Source organism: Symphalangus syndactylus, chromosome 3, assembly GCF_028878055.3.
Source record: "Symphalangus syndactylus isolate Jambi chromosome 3, NHGRI_mSymSyn1-v2.1_pri, whole genome shotgun sequence".
Lineage (NCBI taxonomy): Eukaryota > Metazoa > Chordata > Mammalia > Primates > Hylobatidae > Symphalangus > Symphalangus syndactylus.
Window position 1 is genome coordinate 72,492,776 of NC_072425.2, and position 27,324 is coordinate 72,520,099.

Below are 27,324 nucleotides of genomic sequence, written 5' to 3' on the forward strand. Positions count from 1 at the left end.
TTTTGCTCAGAAATTAAGAGCTCTGATTGGAATAATATTCCCCAATATAACCATGGACTGTTTCTAGAGACAATTTTGTTCTTAATACAACACGTGAATTATAGTAAATTATCTTTCACATCCAGTCCAGCTTCTTGGTTCTTGCAGGTTACAGCAGACCTGGTTACACAAGACAAGGTGTTCTAACAGGTATTATTTTCGTTCTATAATGGAAAACTCTACTTAGTTAGGGACGTGAAATTAAAATAAAAGCCAGAAATAGATTATGAAACTTTAAAAAATCTAGATGCTAGTTTTGAATATACTGTTTACTAGCTTACAGGGTAAGACACCTATTTTTTCTAAGGCCACCTCCTTATCTGTTCTTGCTACCTCTACAGGGTTGTTATTAGAATCCAACATATGTGCCAGAGGTTTGAAAATGTTAACTGTGGCCGGACACGGTGGCTCACGCCTGTAATCCCAGCACTTTGGGAGGCCAAGGCAGGCGGATCATCTGAGGTCAGGAGTTTGAGACCAGCCTGACCAACATGGAGAAACCCCGTCTCTACTAAAAATACAAAATTAGCCGGGCATGGTGGTGCGTGCCTGTAATCCCAGCTACTCGGGAGGCTGAGGCAGGAGAATCATTTGAACCTGGGAGGCAGAGGTTGTGGTGAGCCGAGATTGTGCCATTATACTCCAGCCTGGGCAATAAGAGCGAAACTGTCCCAAAAAAGAAAAATAAGAAGAAAATGTTAAATTTAAAATAAATATCTTTTTTGTCCACTCTGAACTCAAATTCTGGGGTTAAAATATATAATATATATGATGTGGCAGCCATTGGCCCTTGGCCCCTTAAAGTTTTGTTAAAAGTAATTGACAAGAGGTGGATTGACTAATAGGAGAAAAGGCTATAAATTTACTTAATGTGCATACACAGGAGCCTTCAGAATGAAGATCCAACTTCTCAATAGTTTCAGAAACTTAGAATATCTTGAGGTTACAGAAAGAATGGCAGCTTAGATTCTGGTAAAGCAGAGCAGGGAAGAGGTTTGGCCAGCAAAAGTGGCCTGGTTATGTAGAGGAGCCTCCCTCAGAGAGACTTTTAAAGGTGTCCTGCTCTCAGTCTCTCCTGGATCTGGGGAAAGAAAGAGAAAGGGGAGGGGGTATGATTGCATTAATGGAGATTCTATATGGATACAAATTTTCCCCACTTAAGACAGCTTTGCAAGGCCACTTTTGTCAGGATGGTGAAGTGGCAGCCATTTCAAAATACGTCAAAGAAATATATTTTGAGGGTAAAATATTTTAATTACCGGCCAGGCACAGTGGCTCACGCCTGTAATCCCAGCACTTTGGGAGGCTGAGGCGGGCGGATCACCTGAGGTCAAGAGTTCGAGACCAGCCTGACCAACATGTAGAAACCCCGTCTCTACTAAAAATACAAAATTAGCTGGTCGTGGTGGCGCATGCCTGCATTCCCAGCTACTTGGGGGGCTGAGGCGGGAGAATGGCTTGAACCCGGGAGGCAGAGGTTGCAGTGAGGAGAGATCATGCCATTGCACTCCAGTCTGGGCAATAAGAGCAAAACTCCATCTCAAAAAAAAAAAAAAAAAAAAAAAAAAAAAAAAAAATATATATATATATATATATATATATATATATATATATATTTAATTACCTTCAATTACCTCCTTAGACAGGCCAGTTTGAAGTACTTGGGATCTTTTCCTTTCCATTTACCCTATTTCCCCAAACAACACCAGCTTCCTGAACATTCTCTGAAGAATTCCAGCAATAATTCTCAAAATTCCCACCAATAGAATGATTTCTAGTTTTAAGGGACTTCTTAAGTGTTCTGGTTTCAACCTTTTACACTTAAAATTCCACTAGAAAGGATACATCATTCGGACCTTAAATAGTACAAAGACTGCACTTCCAAAATACCAGTAAAGGTTCTATAATAATACCAAAGCTACTTCTACATCCCAATTCTTACTAATAAGGATTTTATTGATCTAAGACATATTCTCTGCAATGCCATTCCTAATCCTTATTTGTGGAAGTGATGCTGTATCATGGCTCATGGCAGGAAAAACATACACAACTGCAGGGGTTTTCTTAGCTATTTATAGTAGATCTTTACCGTGTTTATGAGGAATGGGGAGGAAGGAGAAAGAAAAGACCTGGACTACTGTTGAAGTATTTACTACCTTTTAATTGTGCTTGGATTCTGGAAAATAGCATTTATGTTTTGACTATCTTCATCTTAATAACCTCTGCCATCACAAACTTACCTGATTTTTCAAATAAACTACACATAGGTACACACTCATCTAAAGAGAGGAACAGGCTAACAATGAAGTTTTAATCATTTAATATCTTTTTCCTGTTGTATTTTAGAACAAATTTTCCTTACTAATTTATTATGTTCTTTGCAGCAGTAAGTAATCAGTTTTTCACTGAGTAATATGATATTTAATAATTACTTATTTCAATGAAATTGACTGAGATTTCACCTGGAGTTTGATGCAAAATTTAACTCAATGCTTAAAAGTACCAATTCTTCTCTCTTAGCCAATAAATCTTTAAAATGTAATGAATACAACTGATATGAACTTCATCTTCTATTTCCACTTAATCTGATACCCTAAATTAATAACAAAAATAATGGGTGAAATTTGGGGCAGGATATGAAGGGGCTTGAAAATCTATCAACTGGATAAATAATCACATTGCTATGTCAGTTTAAGTGGTAAACATAAAACTATTGAAAGTCAGTCTTGGCCAGTGCTGTAGCTCATGACTGTAATCCCAGCACTTTGGGAGGCCAAGGCGGGCAGAGGTCAGGAGTTCGAGACCAGCCTGGCCAACATGGTGAAACCCCGTGTCTACTTAAAAAAAAAAAAGTCAGTCTTCAGGGAATAAACACACAAATTAAACACTCAATTTTAACCAAGATCTTTTACATTCCATACTGTTTCTTCTTGTCATATATTCTATCAGGAAGGCACTTAACTTTGTTCATTTCTCTTTAGCTATTTCTCTTTAGAAAATATCACCAAGTCAAAGACTCTTCTCTGGCTATGACCCTAGTATGGATTGAGAATCCCTTATCTAAAATATTTAGGATGAGAAGTGTTCAGATTTTTTTTCCCCAAGTTTTGAAATATTTGCTAATACTAAGAGTTGAGCATTCCAAATCCAAAAATCTGAAATCTGAAATGCTCCTATAAACATATCCTTTGAGCATTATGTTGGCACTCAAAAAGTTTCAGATTTTAGGACATTTTGGATTTGGAATTTGGGACGCTCAAACTGTATTATAAAATATAAAGCTTTTGTGGGCCAGGTGCAGTGGTTCACACCAGTAATTCCAGCACTTTGGGAGGCTGAGGCGGGCAGATCACCTGAGGTCAGGAGTTTTGAGACCAGCCTGACCAACATGAAGAAACCCTGTCTCTACTAAAAATACAAAATTAGCTGAGTGTGGTGGTGCATGCCTGTAATCCCAGCTACTTGGGAGGCTGAGGCAGGAGAATCGGTTGAACCTGGGAGGTGGAGGTTGTGGCGAGCCAAGATCGCGCCATTACACTCCGGCCTGGGCAATAAGAGCGAAATTCTGTCTCAAAAAACAAAAAACAAACAAACAAAAAGCTTTTGCATTCCCCTTCCTATTACCAATTGTGATACCCAATGCTTATTAGCATGTAAACAGTTGTTTTATTAGAAGATTCTACAATAAGGCATATAATGTTCAGATGTCCTGAAATAAACATATTCTTTAAAGAGGAAAAAACATGCAAAAATTCTTTCATAGTAATGCACTAAAAAATCCATTTATTTTTCCTTTTCATTGACTACAAATGTATTTATTTGTAAAATAAATGGATTTGTATCCATTTATTTTTCCTTTTCATTGACTACAAATATATCAAAATGGAGGCAAGTCAAAGTGTTTAAAACATACGGACTATAAAAATTAGCCATTTAAATCATAGGTCTCCATTCAGATGCTACAAATTCAGATTGCATGGAGATCAAGGACTCACTTTGTACTTATCACTGCATATAGCATACATTATTCCTCAGGTACCTCCTAGCGAGTGGTATGCTCAGTTTCTAAGCACTGAGAACAAGTACAGCTTGGATGGCTACAGATAGAATCTACTGATAATTAAATTTGGCCTAAAGCTGCCTGGGTACATATTTTAAGTTTGGCCTAAAGGTTTCTCTCTATATACTGAACTGTAACATAACTTGATGTGTCAACTGACTGTAACCTACTATTGTAACAGTAACCAAGTCTCGGCCAACCACAGTCAGCCAACTGTTCAAAGTAGGTTCAAATAAGGCAAATGCCAAGCTGTAACCAATCCAGCTGTTTATGTGCTTCAGTTTTGGACAGAAAAAGGAAAGTGACCTTTGGACAGTTTTGGACAGAAAAAGGTCACTTTCCTTTTTCTGTCCAAAACTGTTATTGAAGCACATGGCAGCCCTGAGAGTTGCTCTGAAACTACTCTGGTTCTGGGAGATGCCTGATTCTTCAATCATTCTTTGCTCAATTAAACTGTTAAATTTAATTTGTCTTAAGTTTTCTTTTAACATAACCTATCAAAAGTGTGATTACAACTAGTTTAAGGAGATTCTGGTTTCCTTGAGTGCTTGCTTGATGAACAAATGTAAGTAATGAATGCCAATTGATAGACACATACAATAATACAATGCCAAGGACTGAGTGCAAGAAACTATCACGAATTTAACCATAAACTGGCCAATATATCTCTCTATCCACTAATTTGTCTTCATTGAAAAATGAGGACAGTGATACTCTATTAAGCAACATTTTAGGGGTATAGAAATTCTTCCCTTTAAAAATAGAGGCTAAAAAAAAGGAAAGGGGTTGGTTAATAAAATATTATCTTTAACCTCTTGGTTTGGCTAATTTAGTTACAAGAAAGCTTTGTAGCAAAGAGGGAGCAAGCACATGGTTAGGAAAACAGCCTTATGGTGGCATAACTATCAGAGGTGTGTGAACCAGAGCAACTCCATCTTGAATAGGAGCTGGGTAAAATGAGGCTGAGACCTACTGGGCTGCATTCCCAGATGGTTGTTAAGACATTCTAAGACACAGAATAAGATAGGAGATTAGCACAGAATAAGATAGGAGATTAGCACAAAATACAGGTCATAAAGACCTTGCTGATAAAACAGGTTGCAGTAAAGAAGCTGTCTAAAACCCACCAAAACCAAGATGGCCACTAGAATGTCCTCTGGTTGTCCTCACCGCTACACTCCCACCAGCACCATTACAGTTTACAAATGCCATGGCAATGTCAGGAAGCTACCCTACATGGTCTAAAAAGGAAATACATGAATAATCCACCCCTTGTTTAGCATATCATCAAGAAATAACCATAAAAATGGGCAACCAGCAGCCCCCGGCTCTGCTCTGTCTATGGAGTAGCCATTCTTTTATTCTGCTACTTTCTTAATAAACTTGCTTTCACGAGATCCAAGAACCCTCTCCTGGGGTCTGGATTGGGACCCCTGTCCTGTAACATAACCTATTTGGCAACATCTCAGCCCCCCATCTCATTTTCTCCCAAATAGTAACACCTTTTTCCCTACAGTCTAGAGGACCCCCTCCCCCCGACCAACCAATCCCCCCAGCCAACTCTCACATTGTAGTAGACATATAAAAGCAGAACTTCTCTGGCGGCAAAGCTCTCTTAGCCTCCTGCTGCTGGAGTCCCACCCATCACCACTGGCCCTTGACTCGACTTACGTGAAATACGCTTTTTTTTTTTTTTTTGAGCTGGGGTCTTGCTCTGTCACCCAGGCCAGAGTGCAGTGGTGTGATCACAGCTCACTGCAGCCTTGACTGCCCAGGTTCAAGTTATCTTCCAGCCTCAGTCTCCTGCCTCAGTCTCCCCAGCAGCTAGGACCACAGGTGCGTGGCAGCATGCCTGGCTAATTTTTAAAATTATTTGTAGATATGAGGTCTTGCTATGTTGCCCAGGCTAGTCTCAAACTCCTAGAATCAAGTGATCCTCCTGCCTTAGCTTCTCAAAGTGCTGGGATTACAGGTGTGAGCGACTGTGCCTGCCTCCCTCCCCAACTTTTTTTTTAAACCACTGGTTTAGTCAACTCTGAAACCACAGAGGTATCTGAGTAGAGGTGAGATGAGATGCAATGATAAATTTAAAAGAGGAGAATTTACTTATTCAATGCAATGAAGTATGAATAGGTAAGGGGTACACTTGGGCAATCAGTGGGAATAAAAGTTGAGAGGCAATAAATCTGGAGGGGTTAAACCTGGATGTGAGGGCCAGAAGAGTGACTCTGTTCAATTAAAATACTTAACGAAAAGGAAACAGTTTCTAAAGGAATGAAGCATCCTCATGACATGAAACTCTCAGGCCAGACATCTCTAGAGTAATGCTGGTTCCAAGGCAGGTTATATTCTCTTTCCTCCTTCACTTGAAATATTTTTATGATGAAATCTACTTTCAATGAACATTTATCACACAGCATGTAAGGTCTGGGCTCCCTTCTCCCATTTAGGGCAGTTCTGTTTTAGCCTGTTGTATTCATGGGACTCCTGGATAAGCGTTTTATTAAAGAATGTGACAGCTGAAAAGTTTGAAAACCACTGAACTAAGATACAGGATGTTTCAGCGCCTTGGCTTTGTGAGTATCTATCTATTCGGTACAGGGCAAGGGTTCTTAACCAAGACACTCTTGACATGTTGAGCTGGATATTTCTTTATTGTGGTGGGCTGTCCTGTGTACTGTGGGATGTTTAGCAGCATCCCTGGTCTCTTTACACTGTATGTCAGTAGCACCCTTCCTGGGGACAAACCATCCTCAAGCCACCTCCTTAACTGAGAACCACAGATGTAAAGAATTCACAGGTCCAGTTCCAAGCTCAGACCCCAATCTGTTTGAGGACTGTGCTGTTTTATACCAGCTTCTCTTTTCTTTTCTACTACTATGGCAAGGTTAAACATGGGCTAACGTTATAATGCTGGTGATTTTTTTTTTTAATAGGTAGAGAAAAGAAGCAGGCTCGAGATTCTCACATAAATGGGGGTATTTGTCTGCCACATTTCTAAATTAATAGGAGAAAAGGTTGCTTGGTTACCTGAAATAAAAGTCAAAAAAGGTTTCTAGGTGCCAGCATAGGCATTTCAGGGCCTGAAAGCAAAATCTATTTATCTTTCCACAGGTATATGTATTAAAAAATAAAAGCAGGCTGGGCCAGGAGCGGTGGCTCATGCCTGTAATCCCAGCACTTTGGGAGGCTGAGGTGGGCGGATCACGAGGTCACGAAATCCAGACTATCCTGGCTAACACGGTGAAACCCCATCTCTACTAAAAATACAAAAAAAATTAGCCGGGTGTAGTGGTGGGTGTCTGTAATCCCAGCTACTCGGGAGGCTGAGGCAGGAGAATGGTGTGAACCCAGGAGGCGGAGCTTGCAGTTAGCTGACATTGTGCCACTGCACTCCAGCCTGGGCGACAGAGCGAGACTCCGTCTCAAAAAATAGAATAAATAAATAAATAAATAAATAAAAGCAGGGTGGTCTTCAGCAGGATATGTGGTACTCAACAGCAGACAATGTCCATAAACAAGATAGGTGATATTTGTAAAAATTAATGAAGCATTAGGTCCAGGTGAAGAGGAGAAAAGGACTTTTTGAATTGAATAATACAATGCTGAGAAATCACTGAGAGAAAAGGAAAACAAGGCTTTGGAATCAATCAATTTGCATTTGAATCTCACCTCCATCTGCTTTACTTTTGTCTTGGTTTAAGAAGTATAATCCTTCTGAGCCCAGAATAAAGAAAAGAACTAATTTCATTTGGCCTTGCACTGCTTAAGGAAAGGGACAAAATCTTTTAAACATTTATATTTCTAGTACCTGGAAAAATATATAAATGTCTATAATGACTTTTATATCAAGATTCCTTCCTTAAGATTTATACGAATTATTTAATATATTTTTACGTTTATTTTTTTCATAGGCATTACTGACTGGGATTGTTTTATATTTATAAGATCTCTTGTTTCTCCAACAATTCAGCTCCATATCGAGATTATTTACAGTGTTCACGAATGACTTGGGATTGACCAGGAATGGTAATGAATGGTTTTCATTTATTTTGGAGTTCTTTTTCAAAAGTAAAAAACAAGGCACTTGAAAAATAAAACTTTATACAAAAAGATTTAGACTTTTCCTGAACCCTAATTCTTACATATATGAATAAGCTTAAAGTCTGAACCCTCTTTTTCAAGTCTAACAATGCTTATGCCATTCTATGTCAAGGGAGATGTCGACAGCACCATTGCGGCCCTCCCCCAGGGAGTAGTAGGTACTGGCCTTAAGAAATGGGTAGGGGGATCTTGGTACAGATTATGCTGACTTCCAATTAAGGGTGGTGGCTGGTCTTGGTGCTTTTATCTTTATGAGCTTATCACTTTATTTCTGTAAAGACCTAAAGCTTTGAGTAGTCAGAGATATTTATCTCATTACGTCAAAGGACAGTACCAGTGTCACACTGTTTATATATCGCTGATAAGTAAGATGCTTTTTATCCCCTTGTCTTTCATAGCCATCATCCTATCCTCCTTCAGTACACACATAATTTTCAATTCATCTCTCTTCCAACTTAAGTTAGGACATTTATTGTTTTCTAAAAAGTCTCTGGAGATGGTCCAGGGTTGTATTCAGTAACTGAGAGAAAATTCCATAAAGAACATGTTTATAAAAATACTGCAGCATGTCACCTCACTGAAAAAAGAAAAAGAGAAACATGAAATATTCTGTCAGCTACAAACGCAGTATAATTTTTGTTTCCCATGGTTGAAACAGGTAAGTCTGAAGAGTTTAGATGTCAAACTCTTTTTCTTTGATTTAACTTTTGGCATCGGATCCCACGAACAAATGGAAATTTGCTAATTAACGCGTGGTTTTTGGTGATTCACAAGATAAACAAATGGGAGAAAAAGTTTTAATTTTCCCAATATCCAGAGTATTATTACTTCTAAAAGAAACGTCACTTATAAAAAGCCCCACCATACCCTATATTTTATGTTGTGCAGAACATTTCTTTATCTACATCAGTTAGTTACACAATTTGTGGCAACAGATAGACACATGAAACAATATTCAACATTTTAACTGATGGAAATACTCAGCATGCCAGAAAAATAAATCTTTATACAAAAGATATATCCAAGGCTGGGTGTGGTGGCTCATGCCTGTAATTCCAGCACTTTGGGAAGCCAAGGCGGGTGGATCACGAGGTCAAGAGTTCAAGATCAGCCTGGCCAACCTGGTGAAACTCTGTATCTACTAAAAATACAAAAATTAGCTGGGCACAGTGGCACGTGTGTGCCTGTAGTTCCAGCTACTCCAGAGGCTGAGGCAGGAGAATCGCTTGAACCCAGGAGGCAGAGGCTGTAGTGAGCTGAGACCACACCATTGCATTCCAGCCTGGGCAACAGGGTGAGACTCTGCCTCAAAAAAAACAAAGACAAAAGATATATCCAGTAAAATTCATATACAAACCCTAACAAATGACAAATTTAATTCATAAGTGATTAGCTTGAACAAAACATTAAACATTTTAAGACAAGTAATGCTACCATCAGCATAAGCAATGGATTCAAATCCCTTACAATGTTGGTCAAGTCTTAATATGCAGAGAAAGTGAAGTGAATGAATATAAGTGAGTTTTACTTTCTATAACACTCTCAATCCTGGATTGGAGTTTGAAAGCTAGACTTTCCAATATGTCTAATGTGCCATGTGTTCAGGACCATCTGAAATACATGATGTTCTAGGCCAGGCAAGTAACCTCCTAAGTAATATGTTTAGTCTGATGGGATTCAGAACATGCTACCCCAAAATATGGTGCTTTGGCATACTGAGTATTTTGAGCTAAAGAAATGTGACAAACAGCAAATGTAGGAAGGACTCTCTGATCCACCCCTGAAGTAGGCCATAAGACCCTAATATGAGAGGTGCCCTTCCTATACCTAGAGGAAAGGACCATGCTTATCTCTAAAAACAGAGGAACAGTAGGAGGAATCTGAATGAACAAGCCCTGCTGTTTAGTTTACTACCCTTAGCTCATTTAGTTTACTACGCTTAGCCCTTTGTTTATGTCCCCTATCACATTTTTCCCATGATTTTCCACTCCTCATCAAACCTAGCATAAAAACACACAAGTTTACCCATTTCTTTGGGTCTTTGTTTCCTTATGAAGGCTTTGGTGTCACAAAAAGCTTACATTAAATAAATCTGTATATTTTTCTCTTGTTAATCTGGTTTTTGTTAGAGAGCCAAGGGTGAGAACTTAGACTGGTAGAAGGAAAGGACTTTTTTCCTCCTCTACAAGATCTTGTTTTAACTAGCAGTTTCTTTTTCTTTTTTTTTTTTGGAGATGGAGTCTTGCTCTGTCGCGAGAAAAAAAAATACATAAGTTCAGAAGTTCTACAGCAAAATATAGCATCTGGAAAATTTACAATAACTGATGTGATCTTTTACACACTGACACATTCAAAATGAAGATAAACATGTAGGACTTAGCACATATTAAAGGTAAGAGATTTAAATACTGATGATGGATAAGGCAGGAATGTTTTAAAATCATTTCCTTTGTTACACAGCACTAATCTATTAAAATGCTGTGACTACATAAATGTTGTTTATTGCCTACACTTCAACTTCTTTTAGGAAACAACACTATAAAGAGAAAATGGAGATGGATGATGAAATCTTAAAATACCTTTATAGGAATAAAAACTTGTTGAAAATATTCAGAAAGCTACAAATCTTGTATGAGGCCTATTAACTAAAACTACATGATTTGTTTTGCAATCAACATCTAATTACTCTAGCAGAGAACACAATTCATTCATGGAAATCTAAAATTGGGTAATGCAAATAGTTGCCAAATTTCCTTACTGCTAATTTGGGCCACTAAGCATAAAACTCATCAGACTTGTTTAAAAGTGTTTTCTTTTGGGAGGAAATGCTACAGAATAGGAAGAAAAGACTAAAAGGAGCAAGAAGCTGGTAAAACTATTTAAAAGCGGGGTGGGGGGTGGCTCACCCCTGTAATCCCAGCACTTTGGGAGGCTGAGGTGGGTGGATCTCTTGAGGTCAGGAGTTCGAGACCGGCCTGGCCAGCACGGTGAAATCTTGTTTCTACCAAAAAAATACAAAAATTAGCCAGGCATGGTGGTATGTATCTGTAGTCCCAGCTACTCAGGAGGCTGAGGTAGAAGAATTGCTTGAACCTGGGAGGCAGAGGTTGCAGTGATCTAAGATTATGTCACTGCACTCCAGCCTAGGTGGCACAGCGAGACCCTATCTCAAAATAAATAAATAAATAAATAAAATAAAATAAAAGGGGGGTCAACTATACCTGTAATAAATAGTAGACTGCTCCAAAACGGGGTACAGAAAAAAAAATCTAAAAAGCTTAAGTTAGTTTATCCTTCCTTAACACTTTTGCCTTTCAGTGTTTAAATATTTTGAAGTAAACAAATTATTTTATATCTTGAGTTTCAGATTTGCAAAAGGCTGACATAATTTTTTAGTAGATATAAACAAAGGTCGTACTGTATCTATTATTTAGACTGATTTTCTAAACTGTAAGCAAAATTTTTTCCCATAAAGGAAGAAATGCGTTCAAAGATGATGAAACTATTGAATAGTCAGAAAAATAAGGCAACTGAGAGCAAATATAGTCTAAATAGCTACTATATAGATTACCAAATTAAATCTTATAATGTAAAAGGAAAAATGCTAATTTTTATTTAAGATAATCACTTTTCTCTTTCATGCAGCAATTACTCTCCAATATTGTCCTTACACAGCTGAGCTGAAGGATGTCAGGGAGCTGTAGAGGATACACAGAAGGCTGATATAAGAGAACCCCAGAATTACACAAGAGTTAAGGCTGGGCCCGGTGGTTCATGCCTGTAATCCCAGCACTTTGGGAGGCCTAGGCGGGCGGATCACCTGAGGTCAGGAGTTTGACGCCAGCCTGGCCAACATGGCAAAACCCCGTCTCTACTAAAAATACAAAAAAATTAGCCAGGCATGGTGGTGGGCGCCTGTAATGCCAGCTACTCGGGAGGCTGAGGCAGGAGAATTGCTTAAACCTGGGAGGCAGAGGTTGCAGTGAGCTGAAATTGCATCAGTGCACTCCAGCGTGGGTGACAAGAGCAAAACTCCATCTCAAAAAAGAAAGAAAGAAAGAAAAAAAGGAGTTAGGGATGGCAGGATCAGAAACAAAATCTAGTATCTTTTCATTTAGACCTCTATTCCCAAAGAAATAATAAGTTATCAATCTAGTGATTCACTTCTGATATTTAACCTCAGCCATTTCTGTAATCTTCACGAGTTGAATTAAAAGGTCTAAAGGTCTGATCCGTTTTAAGAATTGATAATTTATGGTGCATAGTATTACCTTATCAGTGGGAGACAGAACTGTAGAAAACAAATACTCTCTTCTCAGCCCTAACCCACCTTTCATGAATAAAGTTCTATAAAAATGATGCATATTTATGAAAGAATGGGGCAGGAAATGATGAATTTACATTTTAAATCTGTCTGCCTTCACAAACCAAGATTCAGCACACAAGATGAAATTCTATAGGGGAGAATGGAATTTTTTCATTATTTACTTTAACATTTATTTGGACACAATTTTGAAAATCAGGAAATGAAATAATAAACTATGATACATATACCACCAAGTAAGGTAATGAAGAATCTTAACTCACCATTTTTTAGGTTTTGATAATGGTTTGTATTTGCTGTATTTTACACGCCACTCAAGAACTTCTTTACAGCGCTGACATACTCCATCATGAAGTTTTGCATTAATTTTCTTAAAAACAAACAAAGACAAATTGAGAATTTCACATGTGAGCCAGCATTGCAAATCCCATAAGAGTGTATGAGATGTAAATTTTAAAATATAACTGAACTTTAATCTGCATAACAATTTATGATATATTATGTATTTTTATGTATATTACTCAATTTGTTATTTTTTTTTTTACAAAGGCAATGGTTCTTTTTTCTTTTTTTTTTTTTTTTTTTTTTGAGACAGAGTCTCACTCTGTCGCCCAGGCTGGAATGCAGTGGTACAATTTTGGCTCACTGCAACCTCCACCTCCCGGGGCTCAAGCAATTCTCCCACCTCAGCCTCCTGAGTAGCTGGGATTACAGGCACGTGCCACCATGCCCAGCTAATTTTTTGTATTTTAGTAGAGACACGGTTTCACCATGTTGCCCAGGGTAGTTTTGAACTCCTGAGCTCATATGATTCACCCGCCTCGGCCTCACAAAGTGCTGGGATTACAGGCATGAGCCACTGGGGCCTGGCCCTCATCCAGAAAATTTTTAACCTTCCCATTGATTCTGATGTATATATGTGTCAAAACTCAAACTGCACAGTTAAGATATGTGTATTTCATAGTATGTAAGTTATATCTCGATAAAAACATAATAATAAAAAAGAAAATCTTGCTCATATTTGAAGACTATCATTTCAACAATTCAAATCCTCCCCATGAGTTGGAATTAAACTGAGAAATTGGGCTGTCCTGAACTGTCAGTTTGTTGAAGAGAACAGAGGCTGAAATTTGAGGAAGGGGTGCCAGGGAGAAGCAGCTGGAAGCAAAAAGGCATTTCATTTTTCAATTTTATGCTTTTGAATTCTCATGTTAAAAAAGTTTTAGAAAAGTTCCCCCTACTAACTTGGTTTCTTCAAACTTAAAAAATATGTATTCGTATGTAAATATCTGTGGTGGAGAAAGGGCTTTTTTATTGTAATTTTCTTTTCAAAATGTGTTGGGGAAGAAGGAAGACAGGAAAAATTTAAATGTGTCATGTATTTTCTCTAATAGTTTTATATTTTTGTAACATACTCATTTGATTGAGGACACAGACTATATATTTTCACTGAGTACTCTGAGAATTCTCTAGTTTGCTTTGGCTGTGGAAGCTTGGTCTTTGCCTATTGTTGGAATAATGAGCAGAAGACATTTAAAATTTTCTTTGCTTCTTTTGTTTTCTTTTAAAATTTCTCAAGGGGAGAAAGAAATGCATCACAAGTATGCAGATTCTTTGGGAGGCTATTAGATATTAAGTTAAAAGCACAATGTTTACATCAGATCATCTGAAACAATTTTTGAACAGAGCTTGATATTCTTGAAAGTTCTAAACAAAAAGATAAAATATTTGATAAAACATTTATTCAATGAGAAAATATTTTAGGAATATTGTGAAAAACCATAAATTAAGCTGTGAATGTATTTCATTTTATTTAATTTTTCTCTTCAAGGAATCTTCACCATCAGGAAGTGTGAATGTTTAACTTTGTGATGAGAAATACATTCTGTTACTTACAAATTGTGTATGGGTGCATTCCTTCCTTCTGGACATAGATGGAGAGTCCCAGTTCTGCATGCTACTATATCCCCTCCTTACTCTAGGCCCCTAACTGTTGCCAGAAAGAAGGAAATCTGTACCTACACACCAAACTCTTCGTCCTCTCAACCTTTGTACTTATTAATGGTTATCATGGACAAAGCTAGCTAAGAAATGCAGAATCAAAGTTCACATTCATCATTTGTCTTCTGTGTTGTCTAGAATATCTTACTAAGTATTACTTATATTTCCTTAACTGAATGACTTTGAACTATGACTTCAATATGAATGTGATATTAACTTCCTAACTGGAACATTCTTAGAACACAGACATTTCATTACCTGCAATTTTATTGTATATAACACATTCTGCTTGTTAACTAGGAAGCATTCTTTGGTTCCTTGTTTGTTTCTGTATCCAATTTCTGACCAGTTCATCTTGATTTACAAAGCTGTGCACGGTTTGGAAACTGGTTTCTTTAGGGTGGATCAACAGTAGAACAAAACAGGTCTTTGTGGGAACTTGTCCTGTGAGTGATGTGTGAAGCAGTATAAATAGATATGTTGTACAGGGTTCACATGACTAACAGGCACTACTATCAAATTAAACTTGATTTTTATGTGTTAAGAAATTAGTAAGAGTAAGAATGAGAAAGAATAGTACTTTTCACTTAAAAATAGGTGCAGAAGAAAGAAAAGTATATACCTGTTTTACCATTCTTTGGCAAAACAGAACTGAATTCCAGAGATGTGAGCAAAGAAAGTTAATCCTAGTTCTAGGAATCCTTCTGCCTGGGGGAAAGGAAATGACAATCTAACTTTATTCACATTTATATTTACAATTAACCCTATTTTGGCAATTACTTTTAGTATATCCCTCATGGTAGAAGATCATAGTAATTAAGGTTAAAACTTAAGTCTGTCCAAATATAAAATCAAAAGTTTTATAAATACAAAAGCCTATAAAGGTCATTTAGTTCGTTCAACAAGCTACTTTCCAGATTTGTGAAGAAAAAAAAAAATCTTCAGTGGAAGAGTCCACTGAATTTAGGAATCAGTGAAAGAAGAAACCCTTACTTATCAAATGAATACTTTTCAAAGTTAGAATAAACTTAAGGAACATCAAAAAACATGCCTACTTAATATATACATAACGTCTTAATGTCTTAGCCTTCATTCCTACAACTTTTTTCTTTTTTTGAGACAGAGCCTCGCTCTGTTGCCCAGACTGGTGTGCAGTGGGGCAATCTTAGCTCACTGCAACCTCTGCCTCGTGGGTTTAGGCAATCCTCCTGTCTCAGCCTCCTGAGCAGCTGGGATTACAGGCATGCACCAGCATGCCAGCTAATTTTTGTATTTTTAGTAGAGATGGGGTTTCGCCATTTGGCCAGGCTGGTCTCGAACTCTGGGCCTCAAGTGATCCACTTGCCTTGGCCTCCCTAAGTGCTGGGATTATAGGCGTGAGCCACCGCACCTGGCCCATACAACATATATTTTAAAATAAGTGTTGTTACTGGTGCTTTAAGCATTCTATTTGTTGTCAAACAATGTATCTTTAACACAGTAATGCCATACAGAAGTTGGGTGAGAAAGGGCCAGGTGCGGTGGCTTGCACCTGTAATCCCAGCACTTTGGGAGGCCGAGGCAGGCAGATCACCTGAGATCGGGAGTTCAAGAGCAGCTTGACCAATATGGAGAAACCCCGTCTCTACTAAAAATACAAAATTAGCTGAGGTGCTGGCGCATGCCCGTAATCCTAGCTACGCTGGAGGCTGAGGCAGGAGAATCCTTTGAACCTGGGATTTGGAGGTTGCAGTGAGCTGAGATCATGCCATTGCTCTCCAGCCTGGGCAACAAGAGCGAAACTCTTCAAAAACAACAAAAAAAATAAGCTGGGCGAGAAAGGACTTCAACTCCCAAGAAGGTAGCAAGCAAATTGTAAATATTATATCTGTATCAACATGCTGATGCTGAAAAATATTTTATAAAATATAAAGTATCATTTAACAGAAGGAAGATACTACGGTAGGTGAAAAGAAATTTGAATACCATTCAAAAGCAACTAAAATAATTTTTCCTTAGGATTTTTTTTATACATAATTCTTTCAGAATTTCCAAAGGTAAAACAAAGGCTTATTTACTCCTCTTAATTGAAAACAAAAAACAAACAAAAACAGAATTAAAAAAATGAAATTCTCAAAGAAAAATGCCAATGCCAATTCCAATGCTAAAAATCTATTTCCATAAACTGGCTTTGTTCTTTTCCCTGCAGTACTCTTCTCCTAAAATAAGGTATTTTATGCTACTACTGCTATAGCAATGTTACTCCAGAAATAGAAACTTTTATATCTTATTTAATCATATTTAAAAGTATGTACTTTGAAAGTTGCTGGAAACAGTCCCGTATTCTAAATTTGGCTAGAGGATAAAAGATCCCTGGATTTGGGGGCAAGAACTCACGTGACTAATAACAATAACGTGAAAATCTGACTTTTAGGCTGCTTCTTTCTTTTTTTTTTTGAGTCAGAGTCTCACTCTGTTGCCCAGGCTGGAGTGCAGTGGCATGATCTTGGCTCACTGCAACCTCCGTCTCCCAGGTTCAAGTGATTCTCCTACCTCAGGCTCCTGAGTAGCTAGGATTACAGGCACACGCCACCATGCCCAGCTAATTTTTGTATTTTTAGTAGAGACAGGGTTTTGCCATGTTGGCCAGGCTGGTCTCGAATTCCTGACCTCAAGTGATCCGCCCACTTTGGCCTCTCAAAGTGCTTGGATTACAGGTATGAGCCACAGCACCTGGCTTTAGCCTGTGAGTTTCAAATCATAAACTACATCATTTAAATTCCTTTAAATATGGCTAGAACATTGTTGGACATAAAGTATCTTACAAAACACAACCGAAAAATAGATGAGGGAATCAGAATGAGAGAAAAGTAAGGGCAGGAGGGAAATTACAAAGCAGTCAGGAGTGCAGCTGGAAAGTGCACTTGTTAGAGATGGGCCACAAATGAAATCTGAGCTTTCTAGCACCCAGTAAAACATAACTCATTGTCTGTAACATGCCAAAAATCCAGTTTCTCAGAAGCAGCACAAGTATTCTTGTTACTGAAATGCAAAGTTTCATCTTTCCCATACCATGTGATACAGTAAGCGACACTCTCAAAAACGTCCTTACAACACAAAGCATTTCACAGCACAGTTTTCTATCCTGGTTCTCAATGTAGGCCAGTGTTACAATGCCAAAACAGAGTGCAATAAAGTTATTCTTAGGTGTACAATGTAGGTACAGATCCCTGATAGTCATAAGATCTACAGGAATGCACTACATATAATAAGGCCATCTTCAATAAACACTATTTCTCTCAACTTAGCTCTAAAAGCATTCCCTTCTATTATGAGAAATGTCAAACTTGCAGAAAACAGTGAAAACAATAATACTAACGCATACATATACACACTCCCAGAGACAACTATTAACATCTTCTTACCTTTTTGCTTTTTGTGTGTATGGGTACAGGTAAAATAACTTAGGGATATCAAGACATTTCACCTCTTAATACTCATCATATCCTAGCAATAAAGACTTTCTCGTGCTTAACCACAATACTGTCACCACACCTAAGAAAAATGAAAAATAACTCCTTAATGTCACTGAATGTAGTCAGTTTATATTGAAATTTCAACTGCTCCAAAACAGCTTTCAGAGCTGTTTTTTCCTCCCCAAATCAGGATCAATCCGTATTCAAGTACTGTTTATCTGTTATCTCTCTTTTCAGCTATTTATGTTTTATCCCCTATTACATGAATATTTTTGAAAGTAACAAGCAAGTCATTTTAGAGAATATCCTACATTCTGGATTTGTCCATTTTCTCATGCTGTAATTTAACTCATTGCTTTATTTCCTGTAAAGTGGAAGTTAGGTTTACAGGCTTAATTATATCCAGTTTAAATATTTTTTGGATCAGAATAATTCATAGGTGACGCTGCTACTGTTGTGTACTTCATATTACTCCAAGTCAGGAGGCACAGACTGTCAAGTTCTTGCCTTGTCAGCAATGCTGAATTTGATAACTTGCTTAAGGTGGTGACCCAGATCTCTTCAAATTACAACTACAATAATCTATGGAGGCCATGTTAATGTACTGTACCACAGTAACACTTTCCCTCATGGTTTTAGCATCCACTTATGATCTTTGCCTGAATCATTCATTTTACCAAGCGATGAAGAATGCTAACTTGAATTCTATTCTTTCTATATTAATTTTTTTAAAAAGATTGTCAGCTTAAATCAGTTTTGAGAAGTCCATACATACCAAAAAATTCAACCATTTTAAGTATACAGTTCTAATGAATCTGACAACCAAACTTCCAATACTTTCATCACTCCAAAAAGTTCTCTAATTCCCCTTGGCTGTCAATCCTTTCTACTACCTCTGAGGTAATAATGATTTCAAATCTGCTCCTACAGTTTTGTCTTTTCCAGCATGTCGTGTAAATGAAATGGTTAAGTATATAGCCATTTGAGGAGCTCATTCCTTTTTATTGGTGAATAGTATTCCATTGTATAAATTACCATAATGTTTATTCAATTCACCAATTAAAGGACAGTTGGAGTTGTTTCTAGTTTGGAGTGCTAACAAATATTTGCATACAAGTTTTTGTGTGGACATATTATTTATCTTGGGTCAATTACTAGGAATGACATTTTTGGGTTGTATAATGGAATGCTTAATTTTATAAGAAACTATTAGTTTTTCAATGTTGCTGTACCATTTTGCATTCACACCAGCCATATATGACGATCCAGTTTTTGTATATTATTTCCTGGACTTGAAATTTTATTTCTTATTTTAGCCATTCAAATAGGTATGTAGTGTTATTTCATTATGATTTCAATGTACATTTCTCTAATAACTAAAAATGTTGAACATCTTTTGATGTGTTTACTTGCTATCGTGGGTTTTTTGTTTGTTTCTTTAAGAGACAAAATCTCACTCTGTTGCCCAGGCTTGAGCGCAGTGGCATGATCATAGCTCACTGCAACCTTAAATTCCCGGGCTCAACTGATCCTCCCGCCTAAGCCTCCCATGTAGTCGGGATTGCATGCATAAACCACTGTGCCTGGCCCCACCCTATATTTTCTTTGGTTAAGTGTTTATTCAAATCTTTTGCGTCTTTTTTTTTTTAATTCTTCATTTCCATTATCTTAATAGTTTTTCCTAAGAGCAGATCTTTTCAATTTCAAAGAACAATTTATCAATTTTTTTCTTTCATGAACCATACTTTTTGACTCTTGAATAAAAAAGATCTTAATCTGTTTTCTTCTGCAAGTTCAGTAATTTTACGTTTTACATTTAGTCTATTATCTATTTTGAGTTAATTTTTGATTGTACATAGTGCAGAATCCAAGTAGAGGTTCTTTTAAAATTATATACAGATGTACAATTGTTCCAGCACCATTGAAATGCCTTTGTACCTTTCTCAAAAATTAAGTATGTGTAAGATCTATTTCTGGATTCAGATCCTGTCACATTAATCTATGTGTCTAGTCTTTCACCAATACCACCCTGTGTTGATTCCTGTAGCTTTATGGTAAGTCTTGAAATCAGCACTTCAATTCTTCCAACTTTTTTTGTTTCCAAAATTGTTTGGCTATTCTAATTCCTGTGCTTTTCTATATAAATTTTAGAATCTGTTTGTTGATTTCAACAACAACAAAAAACCCTGCTATGATTTTGATTAGGATTACACTGAAACTGTAAATCAATCTTGGAAAGAACTGACATCTTAACAACACTCAATCTTTCAGTCCATGAACATTCCATTTCTTATTAGATAAACCCCAGTCATTTGTAATATATTGTCCTTTTTATACATTGATGAATTCCATATGCTAGTATTTGGTTAATGATTTTGGAATATATATGCATGAGGAATCATACTCTATAGTAATTTGGAGTTTTTTTTCCAATGTCTTTGGTTTTAGTTTTGTCTGTTTTGGTTCTCAGGTGCTGGAGAATTTATTTATCTTAGAAGAGCGCAAGAGAAGAAAGTCATACAATAATAAGAAAATCACACATAAGAAAATCATACAATAATATAGTATTGTATATATATTATTTTTTACTGGACTTTATTACCTTTATAGATGAAAAATACCTCTACAGATCAATTTTATAGAGCTAAAACAATATGAGTCTTTACATATAAATATTCAAAATATAGAAATTTTATAAAAATACAGATAAAGAATAAAGACAAGTCCTATCACTCAGAGATTCTATACTTTGCAGCACTTCAAGTATATATTTATGTAAGTTCACATTTTTTCCACATGTTGTTTTATAACTTATTATTCATTTTTCCATATTAATATATATACTTTCAAAGCATGTCTTTATTGTATGTATTATAGTCTCTCAGAGTAATACTATCATTTACTTAACCTATTATCTACTATTTGACAGTTTAAATGTTTCCAATTTCTGAATATATATATTTTAAATATATTGGCGTATAAATATCAGAAAACTTCTAATAAACATGTAAATTCTCATCCCATTATATTTATACATAACAAGTTCTGGTCCCATATGAACAACATTGTAAGAAAATACAAGCAATTTTATTAGATGCAAAATCTTATTGTAAAAAATAAATGTCCCTTTCTTCGGTCAAGTGCGTACTACTCCTTTATTAAGCTTCTCTAAAAAGAGTTTACATGTATGGATAAGAATAAGAGAAAAAAATAGTTCATGTTCTTGTTTTATTTGCCACTGTACCAATACAGAAATCATTACAAAATGATTTTATTTTGTAAACATTGTTGCTATTTATTATAATAGTATACAACAAGTCTCAAATTTGTGCATTATTACTCAACTCAACTGACTTGTATTTTTAAAAAAAGACCAAACTTAGAATGAGTACACATAATTATTTGGATAGTGAAGCAAATGTTTCCTACTACTGTCCATAAAAACTTGCTTCACTTTTTTATCCTGGCAGTTAAGATTTTTTAAAAGAATAGAAGACACTGACAGTTCCCTTTTTGAAAAAGGAATTAAAATTCTTGCTATAATCAACTTACATTTCCTATAGACAGAACACCCCTACTATATGAAAACTTTCAAACCTATAAGCCCTTTTAAAATGTGATATGAAGTAATAATTTGCATGTGTACTATCCTCAAAAATACCTTATTTGGACAAGTTACTGAGCCTTACTATTTTTATGTATTTTATTATTTCCAAAATGAGCTAGTCATACAAATAGCCCAGAAATACTTTTGAAATGAGTTCTGGTAGTAAAATTGGTTTGTCATTTAAGGAGAAATATAAAATCAAACTTATTACTAGCTTATTTCTTTTTAGGAAATTACGTTTGTTCCACATAGCTAATTAGAGAGAAATCAACACTTATAAGAATTCTTCACAAAAACTTAAGTCCAAGTTGAGCAAATTTATTACCCTAAAAAACCTGATATGCATACATATATCAGTATTTCAGTAATATTTGATTTTTAACCTACAAAATTTAATTAAAAGATATCTAAAGTATAGGTGATATAGATTTGCACTGTGAGCTAAAATAATATTCTCTGAAGTTTAGTTCATCTTGCTCCCATTCACTCTAAATTCATCAAAAGTTTTTAAAACACCAATAACAAACTGAGAAGTGAAAGTATATACTAGAAATACTCAAAATGATCCTCTTGTTCAATATACTCACAATATCTTTTTCTAGTCAAGAAATAATATTTATTTCCCTCCTCCCATTTTCCTTGTTACCGCTAGAATCTTTAACAAATGACATCTACAAAAATGAACAATCACATTTTTATCCAAAGACTGAATATAAAATGAGTTCTGATCATCCCAAACAGAGAACCATTCTTTCAATAAGTGGGTAAAGCTATTCAGTTGCAATTATGCAGACAGGGTCTGTGTACAAACTAACCACTGATTTATTTCAGCAACCAAGCAAACTACCTAGATTTTCACTGACAAACCTAATGCATACACAAAGTGGAGCCACACCTACCTACAGGCAGAAACATGCTGTGGCAGTACCTTTTTCTGGCAGTTGAGAAAACCTATTTAAGCAACTTTATTTTCCCAAGTATATTTTTCTCACTTACTTTTAAGGAAATTAAAATAGGTTGGCATTGTATTTTAACAAATAAATATTTGCGAAGCATTCTAACAAACACTGCACTGATACATCTATCGCAACCTTGAAAGTTTCAACAGGCCAGGTACGGTAGCTCAGGGCTATAATCACAACACTTTGGGAAGCCAAGATGGGAGGATCACTTGAGTCCAGGAGTTTGAGACCAGCCTGGGCAACATAGGCAGATCCTGTTTCTACAAAAAAATGAAAATTAGCCAGGCAAGGTGGTGCACACTTGTGGTCCTAGCTACTCCACAAGCTGAGGTGGGAGGATTGCTTGAGCCAGGGAGGTCAAGGCTGCAGTGAACTGTGATCATACCACTGGTTACAGAGTGAGACCGTGTCTCAAAAAAAAAAAAAAAAAAAAAAAAAAAAGCTTGAACAAAGAATTCTAGTATGAAGATTTTTAATTTTCTCCATTCCAATTCAGCAAGGTGTGTTATGAACATTAGAAAATATTTTTAAGAAAGGACCTACAATGCAATGTTTTAAAATTATCTTTGAACTATCTTACTATGAGTCACTCGTAGTAAATAATAACCCAAGAAAAACTCATGTAAATGGAAACAAATAGCTATATTGTTGCAGCAATAATATGGGAAGCACACCTTTCCTTCCTCAAAATTTTGAATGCCAATGGTTTTATCTAGAAATAATATGTCTTTACTGAAAAAAAAGACTCTCTACAAGTAGGGTAATACTTTCAATCCCATTTGCTCCTTCTCAAGATCTTTTGCCAATACATCTCCTTCTTTTAGTCATCAACTTTCTCTCTCAATCCTGTTCAGTCCCTTCTTTTCACACTATTTTCTCCAGGTCAACTGAATGCATAACTACAGCCTCAGCAATGAGCTCAACGATTACATCCAAAACTATGTCCCTAGTGCTAACTCATGCCTCTCTGGAAGTTCTGACGTCTCAGATTGCAGGCGAGATACCCATTTTTCTCCTCACAGAAATCCTTGAGACACCTCAAATTCAAAGACCAAACAGCAATCACTCAATTAGTAATACAATCTGTTCCTCCTGTGTCCCAAACCTCATCTTTAAAAATCTTTAGATAAAAAAGTCTTAGGTCACTTTTTTTACTTCTTCCTCTTTCACCTGTATATCTCTTTACTTCCTTATATAATCTGTACTACTGAAGTGGCCTCTCAAACAGAAGATGGGTTACAGAGTAAAGACGGAGGGAGTGAGACCAAACAGCCAACAGTTATTTTTTTTCTATGTTTCTCCCGTGGTAAATAGACATAGCATAAAATTTACCAACTTAACGATTTTTATGTGTATAGTTCAGTGGTATTAAATACATTCATATTGTACAACCATCACCACCATCCATGTCCAGAACTCTTTTCATCTTCCAAATCTGAAACACATAACTCTCATTTTCCCTTCCTCCTAGCCCTTGGCAGCAATCATTCCACTTTCTGTCTGTATAATTTTACAACTTTAAGTATCATGTAAGTAGAATTACAGAGTATTTGTCTTTTTTTTTTTTTTTTTTGGGTGGGGGGGCAGGGTCTCGCTGTGTTGCCCTGGTTGATCTCAAAACTGCTGGCCTCAAGTGATCCTCTTGTCTCAGTATCCCAAAGTATGGGATTATAGGTGTGAGCCACTGTGCCTGGCTTTTTGTGACTGGCTTATTTCACTTAGCATAATGTCCTTAAGGTTCATTGATGCTGTAGAATATGTCAGAATTTCCTTCCTTTTTAAGGCTAATATTACACTGTATGTATATAACATATTTTGCTTATCTACTCTTCCCTAGATGGATACTTCAGTTGCTTCTAGTTTTAGTTATTGTAAATAATGCTGCTATGAACATGGATGTACAAATATCTCTAAGACCCTGCTTTCAATTCTTTTGGGCATATACCCAGAAATGAAATCGTATGATCATATAATGATTTTGTTTTTAATTTTTTGAGGAGCCACCATGCTGTTATCCAGAGCAGCTGTGCCATTTCATATTCCCACGAAGAGTAATAAACAAAGGTTCCAATTTTGCCACAGCCTCAAAACATGTTACTTTCTGTTTGTTTGTAAATAAGTCATCCGAATGAGTATGAGGTGGTATCTTGTAGTTTTCATCTGTAGTTCCCCAATGATTAGTGACGAACATGCTTTTGTGTGCTTACTGACCATTTGTATATCTTTGGAGAAATGTCTACTTAGGTCCTCTGCCCATTTTTGAATTGGGCTGTTTCTTTTGTTGTTGAGTAATAGTTATAGTGTTATATATTCTGCATATATTTTTTTTTTCTGAGACAGGGTCTTGCTCTGTTGCCCAGGCTGGAGTGCAATGGCACCATCTTGGCTCACTGCATACACTGTCTCCCAGGCTCAAGCAATCCTCTTACCTCAGCCTCATGGGTAGCTGGGACTACAGGCACAAGGCACCACACCTGCCTAGCTTTTGTGTTTTTTAGTAGAGACAGGGTTTTGCCACGTTGCCCAGGTTGGTCTCAAACTCTTGGGCTCAAGTGATCCACCTGCCCCAGCCTCCCAAAGTGCTGGGATTACAGGTGTGAGCCACTGTTCTCGACCATATATTCTGGCTGTTAATTCCTTATCAGATATACGATTTGTACACATTTTCTCCCACTCTATGAGTTGCCTTTCTACTCTGTTGATAAGTGTCTTTTGATGCAAAAACATGTTTAAATTTTCAGCAAAGCCAAATACTGATAGCAGAAAGAGAAAGTGAGGCATTTATTGCAAGGTGCCAAACAAAGAGAACTGGGCAGCTCAGCCTGAACTCCCAGATGGCTTACAGGTAAGGATTTTTTGTTTGTTTGTTTTGAGACAGTGTCTTGCTCTGTTGCCCAGGCTAGAGTGCAGTTCAAGTGATTCTCATGCCTCAGCCTCCCAAGCAGCTGGGATTACAGGTGCCTGGCACAACACCTGTCTAATTTTTGTATTTTTAGTAGAGTCAGGGTTTCACCATGTTGGCCAGGCTGGTCTCAAACTCCTGACCTCAAGTGATCTGCCCACCTTGGCCCCTCAAAGTGCTGGGATTACAGGCATGAGCCACCATTCCCAGCCCAGGTAATGGTTTTTAAAGGCGGGTGACAAGCAAAGTCATAAATCAATATATGGAGATTATACATTGGCTTGAACTAAAAAGGAGGGACATCTTGAAATGGGAGCACACAGGTCATAGGTGGATTCAAATATTTTCTGGTTGGTGATTGGTTAAGGAGGTGAAACTTTGTCTAAAAATTCGGGATCAGAAAAAAAAAAAGTTAGCTCTGGCTTATGGGCATGACCTTCTGAAGGCTCCTCAGAAAGAAAATTAGAACAAACAATAGCAGTTAGAGTTTAGTTCTCAGTTCCCCCTTATCTGCGGACTATGCGCCAGCAGATCCATCTAGTGGGAGTCCAGGTTTCCAAAAAGCAACTCAAAGACATGTTATGATGTTATCTTTAGTTTCTACAGGGGACAAAGTATCTCCTGAATATAACTTCCTTGGCCATGTGTTAAGTTACTATCACACGTCACATGGCCCCAAAGCCCAAGAGCAGTCCAGCGATTCATATGTGCCAAAGAGAAGCTGTAGAGTGGTTCCTTTAAGTGAAAAGGTGAAAGTTCTCAACTTAGAAAAAAAATTGTGCATTGAGGTTGCTAAGATCTATGGTAAGAACAAATCTATCTGTAAAATTTGTGTAGCAGGAAAAAGTTGGAACATTTCCTCCTGCAGATAACAGGGGGATTATTCTAAATGATGACTCACTTCTCTCTTGCTGCCTTCAAAATTCTTTGTCTTTGGTTTTCAACAGTTTGATTATAATGTATCTCAATGTGGGTCTCTAAATTCACCTAACTTGGAGTTCTTTGAGCTTCTTGGATGTTTACATTCATATTTTTCATCAAGTTTGGGAAGTTTTCAGGCAGTATTTCTTCAAATATTCTGCCACTTTCTCTCTTCTCCTTCTGGAATCCCCAAAATATGTAAGTTGGTCCACTTAAGGGTATCCCACAGATTCTTTAGACTCTGTTCACTTTTTTCCAATCTTTTGTTTTATGTTTCTCATATCTGACAATTTCCACTGTCCTATCTTCAAGTGCACTAATGCTTGCTTCTGGCTGCTCAAAAATGCCTTTGAATCCCTCTAGTAAATTTTTCACTTCAGTTACTCTACTTTCAGCTCCAGAATTTCTTTTTGGTTTCTTTTTAGGATTTTTCCTTATTGATATTTACATTTTATTCATATATCATTTTCTTGACTCTCTCCACATCTTTCTTTAGTTCTTTGAGTATCTTTCGGACAGCTATTTCAAAGTTCTAATAGATCCACCATCACTTCTTTTTCAGGGGCAGTTTCTGTTGATTTACTTTTTTCCTTTGAATGAGCCATATTTTCCTTTTCTTTTATGGCTTATGATTTTTTTCTTGAAAACCGAACATTTGAATCAAATAAGATAGTAACCCTGGAAGTCAGATTCTCTTCTTTCCCCAGGGTTTGCTTCTTTTTGTTTTGTTTTTTATTATCGTAGATTTTCTCATAAAGATGAAATGATCTAGATTCAATAAATGGTTACACAGAACATGACTAGTACAGAGCTGAGGTAAAGTCATGACTCTGTAGAAGAGCAATTGTTAAGCCAGTTCTCACTCTCTAGTGTCTATAAGACCCTACTGAAGACTATATCAAAAATCAGATTTCCAGGCCCGACCTTCTGAATTGTGGTTTTATAACTC

The 27,324-nt window shown here is 36.8% G+C and overlaps 1 protein-coding gene across 8 annotated transcripts in view; it reads right to left on the reverse strand.

Moving 5' to 3' along the window:
* The window catches only part of C3H9orf85 (chromosome 3 C9orf85 homolog), a 73,062-nt gene that overhangs the window by 25,049 nt on the left and 20,689 nt on the right, over positions 1-27,324 (reverse strand). For 3 of the 8 annotated variants that reach the window (XM_055272267.2, XM_055272265.2, XM_063637011.1), the window contains exon 2: positions 12,791-12,897. In XM_055272267.2, coding sequence (XP_055128242.1) covers positions 12,791-12,897 — 107 coding nt within the window. Of the gene's footprint in view, positions 1-884; positions 1,121-8,239; positions 8,781-11,109; positions 11,205-12,790; positions 12,898-14,786; positions 14,973-17,932; positions 18,051-27,324 lie in introns of those variants that run through there. The other 5 variants (XM_055272263.2, XM_055272264.2, XM_055272268.2 and 2 more) reach the window with 5 other exon arrangements.